Genomic DNA, 8760 nt, shown 5'->3' with positions numbered 1-8760 from the left:
CCTTCCATCATTTTTGTAATTTTCCCACTACTGCTTCCTAACTGAGGAAGCTGGAAGAGGTTTTCAAATGTATCTGTTAAGATCTGTTTTGGATTAATTTAATTTAAAATACATAGAATATCCATATAGAGATTTCTAGGGTCAAATGAATATAGAATAATCTGGGATATATATATATATATATATATATATATATATATATATATATCATGATACATCCTTTTATAGAATTTATTTGAAGTCATGAGTGTAGATAGACCACTAAGTAAAAAGAAGAACCAAATAAAGATCTCTCAAAAATATCAATGTAATGTATAAATCGAATGGGACACAGCAGGGTGAATTAAGAAGTTAAATTCTGAGAGGTAGAATTTAAAAGAAAAGGAGAAAGTGGATTCACAATAATTAAAGCTCATTGAGAAATAAATCAGTTTAGGAAACCGACTTGATTTAGTAATAAAGGGTTCATTGGTGAACTTGTGAGAACTGTTCAAGTGAACTGAAATGCGAGTGTGTTTGGGCAGCACAGAAGTCAGATGGCCTGGGATTGGGAGGAGTAGAAAAAGTGTTCATAGGAGTGTAAACCCTCTGCCAGGTGTTTGCTATTAAGGCAGGGAGCAGAGAAAGGCTCTTTTAGAAAGATCATGCAAACACGTCATAAGATTAAGTAAATCTTTCTAATCAGTTTTCAGGTTCCAGAGTTCAAAGTGGGATCGTGAACGATGTCAACATTCCCCACCCAGGCAGCCCCCAACAGCAGCACTTCAATGACCCCCACCTTCCTGCTGGTGGGCATGCCAGGCCTGTCAGCTGTACCCTCCTGGTGGACAGCACCCCTCATCACCATCTACCTTCTCTCTGTTCTGGGCAACAGTACTATCCTCTGGGTCATTGCCATGGAGCCCACGTTACACCGTCCAATGTACGTCTTCCTCTTCCTGCTGAGTGTATCCGATGTTGGCTTGGCCACAGCCCTGATGCCCACCCTGCTGGGTCTTGCCCTTGCTGATGCTCATGCTGTCCCTGCCTCAGCCTGCCTCCTGCAGATGTTCTTTGTCCACGTCTTTTCTGTCATGGAGTCCTCTGTCTTAGTCGCCATGGCCTTTGATCGGGCACTGGCCATCTGCCGCCCTCTCCACTACCCAACACTTCTCACCAATGATGTTGTTAGGAAGATTGGCCTCAGCATTGTTTTCCGATGCGTGGGTCTCCATCTGCCCTTGCCATTTCTCCTGGCCCATATGCCCTACTGCCACCCACAGGTTCTGACTCATTCATATTGCTTGCACCCAGATATAGCCCGATTGGCCTGTCCAGGAGCTTGGGGTGCAGTCTACAGCTTCTTTGTGGTCCTGTCAGCCATGGGATTAGACCCACTGCTTATTTTCTGTTCCTATGGCCTAATTGGCAGGGTGTTGCAGGGCTTGGGATCAAGTGAGGATCGCTGGAAGGCTGGTCAAACCTGTGCCGCCCACCTCTCTGCTGTGCTTCTCTTCTATGTGCCCATGATCCTCCTGGCACTCATTGACCGTCTTAGGATGCCAATCCCTCTGCCTGCTCATACTCTTCTCTCCTATGTCCACTTCCTGCTTCCTCCATTGATCAACCCTATTCTCTATAGTGTCAAGATGAAGGAGATTAGAGAGAAAATCCTCAAGAGGTTGCAGCCCAGAAAAGTAGGTTGTGCTCAGTGAGAAGAATGTCCCTCCACATATAGGGACTCAGGACTACAAGATACAAAGGTTTCCATGACTGAGAACTCAGTTCGTTATGCATGAAATGGCCATTCAGATACACACAAGCACATGCACATGGATGGATATGCCTGTTCCTAAATGTGTGCCTGTGTATATTAATGAAACCTTATGAACCCCAGAGCATGGCAGTGGTCTAACTACCTTACACTACAAATGAATGGCATTAAAAGGGCCAGAATCTAGGTCTTGTCACAACTGTCCAAATATGTTGGCTGTTGTTTTGTTTTTGTTAATTTCTACACTACATCTATATCCTAATAACTGAGGAAATTGAAGGAGTTAAGCAGTTACATGGAAAAGAAAAAAAGAAGACAGAAACATTCTACTCAACTGGATAGTGTTGGGCCTTCATTAAAAGTAGAGATTCTGACTTATCCATAGGAATTGGATGAAAGAGAACACAAGTAAGTATCTCAATTAGGCTATTCATGTCAAGGGATATGCTATATAACTCTGATCAGGCCAGGAAAAAGAAGAGCCTTCATCTAGTTCATAATGTTGGTATTTATGATTAAAATTTCAAATGATTCAGAAGAAATTTGAAAAAGTAAAAATTACTTTAAATTGCCATCCAAATGTAGTAACCATAATTACATTTTAGTGAACACTAATAATTGTAAAGTTTATATAAATGGAATCTTACACATGGTAGATGAAGTCGTTGGTCTTAGTGGTAGTATTATATATCCACACCCGCTTTGGGGATCAGAGTGTGCAGACTATACTTACTTTCACTTTTATTTTGAGCTTGGACACATGACTTTCTCTGGTCAACATCGTCTCTATGACTTGTTTTTGTCAGTAGGATGTTAGTGGATATGATAAGAGCAGAGGCCCAAGTGGGATTTTCACAATGGGCTTTCTTCCTTTGCTATGAGTAATGTTAAGCTCAGGTAGTAGTGCCCCTTCTACCTGGTCCCCAAGACAAGATACATGGGGCAAACCTATGCCCTGGAGCCAATCCTAGCTGACTAGAGACCTGAAGCAGAGCCATCAAGTCAAAACAGCCTACATCAAAAGGACGTCTGTCAACCTGATGATCAGCAAGCATTACAATAAATTCTGTAGTTGTAAGCAGCTAAGATTTGTAGTTGTTTGCAACAAAAAGGAACTAACACCATAACTACAGTTTTTTTCTAAAAATATGGTTAATTCCTAATGATTTTTTCTTTGTTATTACAATTATTAATATCTCTCTATATAAAAGCCTAGGCAACTGGCCGACAGGCCAGTAGCAATGACTCACACTGACCACTAAGGGGCAGACGCTCAAAAAAGGAGCTGCTGAGCTGTGGTCACTTGGCAGCAGCAGTTCTCGGGTGACGCACCCAGAACCAGAGAGGAGGGAGACCGACTCTGGAGTGCGTCACCAAGAACCGCTCTCTCGCAATTTGGGACCCCTCGGGGGATATCGGAGAGCCACTTTCAGCCCAATCCCCACAGGCCAGGCCAATCGACCCCACCAGTGTATGAATCCATGCACCAGGCCTCTAGTACATATATAAGGGGCTTGCTTTGTAGCACGAAAGTTGAATAACATTCTACATGTCTTTTTTTATCTTGCTTTTCTTATGGTAGAAAGCCCTCAAAGTAAATAAGTATGGATTCATGCAAGGACTTCATAATATCCCATGACATGGATGGACTGCATTTAACTCAACTATTTCCTCATAATGGGTATTGGAGTTGTCTTCAGTATTATGGCACCCTAAACAATGCTGTAATAAACATTCTTATGCAGCTGTCCATGTGCACTTATGCTTTTATTTCTGTAAGACTGATATTCAGGTCATCACTGCTGGTTTCAAAGGGCTGTACATTTTTTTTTATTTCAATGAGTATTAGTTGATCCATTTCCCCAAAGGTATATTAATTTATATTTCTTCCCTACATAGAAGTGTGCCTTTTCCCTACATACCCACCAAAATTCACTGTTACCACTATTCTTAAATTTTCATCAATTTTATTAGTGAAAATTATCACATTTACCTTTATGTTGAATTTTCCCAATAGTGAAAATGAGTGTCTTTCACATGTCTATTGATTATTTTGTCCCCTTTATCAGTAGCTTTATCCATGTTTTTATTTTGTTGTTTATATGTGAAATATAAATTTGCAAGAGATCCTGGTTTTATGCCTTTACCAATATAATGTTTATCTTTGGCCTTGTTTAGGCAATTAAATTGCAAACAAATATAGGTAGTTTTATATAATCAAACCCACTTTTATTTTTTTTTATAATTTTGTTGTTTTATATTTTGCTTCTAAAAATGTATCTTTGAGTCCTTTGTTTTACATATACTCTTTTATGCTTTTTTTCTAAAGTTGTTGAAATAGTTTTAATTTTAGATTTTTCTGTGTCAGAAGTCCAAACTTATATTAATCAAAGTCAATGTGTACTAGTGGCAAAACCATCTATTAAATACATTCTCTTTCTCACTGAAATAAAATACTATGTGTGAATGCCATTTCTTACAATATGTGTGTCTGTCTGTTTGTGTACATTGCTTTACAGATCTTTTAATGTGTCATATATATGATCACTTATCACTGAGCTATTACAGTAGCCACATAGTATGATTTTGTTAATATGTGGTATAGTGATCCTTCTCTCACAAAACAAATAAGAGCTTTGGAATACTAAGAGAAACCACATTGTTTTTATAGATTAAATCTAAGAGAATCAACATTTGTTAATAAGTTTTTACATCCAATAATATATGATTGATGTTTCACCTAGTAACAGCTTTTTTACATTTTTAATAAAATTATTAGTTTTAATTAAATTTATTTCCAAGTAGTTTTTAAGTGTATAATTTTATTGCTATTATAAATAAAATATTTCCCCATTTCTGTTTCCACATACATCTTGCTGAATAGAGAAATACATTTTTATCTTGAATTGATAGCTACTTTACCAATTATCATATGCATTATAGTAGTTTTGTTTTTTTACTTTTGGGGATTTTATTTATATCCAGCTAACCGTAAGTAAAAATAGGTGATTGGTGCTTTTTCTTGTAATTATTCATGGCCCATTATTTCAAATATAATTTAAAAGAATTCCTTGGGTTCTCAACCCATTTATGAAAGATTAAGGAGGGAAAAGTGACCCATTTCAAATTCTTGTTTTCTCCATTTTTAATAAAAAGTGGCCATTAATATTTTTACCTGTTAGAATGATGTTGACTTCTTATATCTTTGTGTAAATTTTATAACCATTTAAATAGTCATTTATATTTCTTTTATTTTTTAATAAGTGTACTTAATGAATCCTACCCAAATGCTTTTCAGCATCCACTAATTGTCTGCTTTAATGTTTTGAAAAATTTTCTGACATTGAAATATCACTGTTCTCTCTTTTTTTTTTTAATATATTTTATTGATTTTTACAGAGAGGAAGGGAGAGAGAGAGTTAGAAACATCGATGAGAGAGAAACATCAATCAGCTGCCTCCTGCACATCTCCTACTGGGGATGTGCTCGCAACCCAGGTACATGCCCTTGACCGGAATCGAACCTGGGACCCTTCAGTCCCCAGGCTGACGCTCTATCCATTGAGCCAAACCGGTTTCGGCTGTTCTCTTATGTTTATAAAAAAAAACATATTAAATAAAAAGTAGCAAATTGAATTAACTTAGTCGCCAAAAAAGAACACATAATAATAAGTTAGTATACATTCCAGGAATGCAGAAATAGTTATCTACTCATCTCAAGTTTCTCAGCAAGGCATATTATATATTCCCTTATTAAATGAATTAAATAAATTAGTCTCTCTTTCACAATGAGAATACTAAGGCTGAGAATTTAAGAATACCCCAAGTCTATAAAATTAGAGATGCAACATTTATTTTCAGATTTTCCTGAATCTAAAACAAATCCTTTAAAATTGTTGAACAGGGAAACAGCCTGATCTTGATGCAATGTTTTCAATCAGCTATAAGGTCTCCGAGAAGCCTTGATTTCCCAAAGTCTACCCTTTCCTTCTTCCTGACACACCCACCTCCAGTTTCCCATGTATTTACTGAGTGTAGAACGATGTGAATGAAGAGATGGGAGACCCTCAGGCCAGGGTTTGAATTCTCAGTCCACTACTTCCTGGGTTATTTGGCAGGAAATGGTAGAGCTGAGACCAGAGGCCTTCTTTCCTGGCTAAGTCCCTAGCTTGTCTACTCATCTTGCCTCCTCCCTGGCAAGAAACACTAATTTATCATAGCAGATAGTTTAAAGGGCAGATAATGCCTGCTGGGGTCTTTTTATTCTTTCTTCTATGGGTTGGCTTCTAAATCCTCTAGTCTGGAGCTACCTTATATCTTCCTGCTTAGCAGTAATCCTGGACTCTGACCTCCAAAATAAGGATGGCATAGTCCTAGTGGCTCCTAAAATGTCTTTACTGGCCCTTTCTCATTAGGAGGTCCATGGAACACTTTAGTCTGGTTTCATTTAAATGCCAGAAGTGGCAGATGAGACCAGGGGGCTGCAAGTAGCAAAGTTGTTTGGATGTGCCCTTGGCCACTGAGGTGCAGCTTCTGTGTTGTGACTTGACAGTTACTACTAGTGTTGTGGGCTACCCCACTTAGAGGGAGGAAACCTGTCCCACAAAGGCCCCTTAAGGTCCCTGTCAATGTTAACCTCTTGGTAACAGGTACAGAGAGTGGGGGGTAGAGCCTAGATGATGACTTCTCTGACTCACACTTGCATCCCCCCCCTCCCTACCCTCCCCCCACCACCCAGCAAAACCTGAGGAGCTTTCATGCTGAATGTTCTATGGTACTATGATCTCATTTTCTCTTTTCACAGAAACTTCCAGAATTATTGTGTGTTCTCTAATATTTAGTAACTGTTATGCCAGCCATTTTACCAGATGTGATGCCCCTTTTTAAAAGACTATTCTTTCAGCTCAAATTGATATCCATCTACTAAGCACAAACTATGGAAGGTACTTTATTGCAAAGAGACTTTTTCAAAGTTGAATAAAGCTCAGCCCTTTCCTTGTGGAAGTTCCAATGTCATCAGTGAGAGAGACATATGCGTGATGTTGGAGGTCCTGCGGGTCTCCATCCACTGTACCCCGAGGACACAGCTATGATAGTCTAAGATCTATCATAGACTCCACCTTTCTTCAATGTTTTATATCTAGTCTCTTCACATTTGTTGGCCACCAAAGGCATTTAATTTCACAGAACAGAAAGGAAAGACCAGGGTCACAAGCACTGCTGGTATCTTAGACCATCAGGTTCAGAAGAGAATATCAATTTTAGCCCTCAATTTTAAATGTTGGAAATAAATAAAAGCTGTCATTCTGATGGCATGTTGCAGGAGGACATATGATTTTAGACAGAGAATGGAAAATAAGATCTAGCAAAAACATCTTGGACCTAGAACAAAGTAAGAACAGATATTAGTAAGTGAATCAATGTTGATAAGCCAATAATGTCTCTGTCTTCAGGTTAATACAAGACAGAATGTGCTTGAGATGAGAGCTACCATAAATAAATTAGGTCAGGTAGAACATTGGAGAGAAGAAGCCTATAAACTTTTTTTTTATTTTTCATATTCTAAAAAAAATAGACATAGGATATAATCTTTCACTGATAATAGGCAACCAAACATACCATCATGCTCTTTTTTTTTGTTAAAGTATGAGATTATAAAGGCAAGGTGATTACTGGAATTCTAGACAAAGTTTATCTTAACTTTTAATGTTTAGCTAACAGCAACAATAACTGATTCTGAGTGATTCATTTTTGCATTTACACGGAATATGACCTTGCACATAATAAGGGCAAAATAACTTTACCTACATAATATCCAGAAGTGGATCACTGGGTCAAAAGAGGAAACTCCATACTGCTTTTCATAGTGCCTGCAGCAATCTGCCTTCCCACCAACAATGTACAAGGATTCCCTTTTCTCCACATCCTCACCAGCACTTATTGTTGATTTATTGATGATAACCATTTTGAGTGAAAAGGCTCACTGTGATTTCAGTTTGCATCTCTCTGATGATTAGCTATGTGATTTCTTCATATGTCTATTGGCCATTTTTATGTCCTCTTTGCAGAAGTGTCCATTCAGATCCTTTGCCCATTTGTTTTTAATTGGATGTTGAGTAGAAGTTCTTTATATATTTTGGAAATTAACCCATTATCAAATGTGTCATTGGCAAATATGTTCTCCCATTCAATGGGTTCCCTTTTCACTTTGTTGATTATTACTTTTGCTGTGAAAAAACTTTTTTGTGTGATGTAGTCCCATTTGCTTACTTTCTCTTTTTTTCCTTTGCCCAAAGAGATATATCTGCAAAATTATTGCTAGGAGAAATGCCTGAAATTTTGCTGCCTATGTTTTCCTCTAGGAATTTTATGGTTTCACAACTTACATTTAAGTCTTTAATTCATTTTGAGTTTATTCTTATGTATGATGTAAGTTGGTGGTCTAGGTTAATTTTTTTGCATGTATCTGTCCAATTTTCCCAACAGCATTTATTGAAGAGACTGTCTTTACTCCATTTTATGTTCTTGCCCCCTTTGTCAAACATTACTTGACTATAAAGGCATAGGTTTACTGATGTTCATTTTAGGGTTTACTCTATAGCTTAAATATTTTGGAAGCATGCAAAGAATCAAGAGCTTTAAGGTGGGGGGGAGAATCCAATTAATTGAAGTGCTTTTTGTATATCATTCAGAAAAGCCCAATGGCATATTAATAAAATTTCCAACATTAAATCTAGACTTTTAGAATTATATGCAGAATCTGAATTAATATTTTATTGAAGTACCAAACAATTTGCAAATATAAATATTTGTTTATATACAGTGTCTCACTAAATATTTAAAATAAAACCATAATTTAGGTTTTATTAACATGAATTTACTGGAAGAAAACTAAGCAAATATCATATAATCAATAAGTTGCATAATTTGAACTATTGGAAGCATATCTAGGCATTTTGGGAACAATTACCCCATTCTATCAAAGCACTCATTCAGAAATTGCTTTAT

At 37.4% G+C, this 8760-nt stretch overlaps 1 protein-coding gene across 1 annotated transcript; it reads left to right on the top strand.

Moving 5' to 3' along the window:
* Positions 1 to 722: 722 nt before the first annotated feature.
* On the top strand, positions 723 to 1694 carry LOC102428188 (olfactory receptor 51S1). The gene has a single exon (XM_006094530.1). It carries the CDS (start codon positions 723 to 725, stop codon positions 1692 to 1694), a length of 972 nt encoding a protein of 323 aa, XP_006094592.1.
* The last annotated feature ends 7066 nt before the right edge of the window (positions 1695 to 8760 follow it).

This window comes from Myotis lucifugus, unplaced genomic scaffold (assembly GCF_000147115.1).
Source record: "Myotis lucifugus unplaced genomic scaffold, Myoluc2.0 scaffold_138, whole genome shotgun sequence".
NCBI lineage: Eukaryota > Metazoa > Chordata > Mammalia > Chiroptera > Vespertilionidae > Myotis > Myotis lucifugus.
This window is presented reverse-complemented; position numbering and strand designations above follow the sequence as displayed.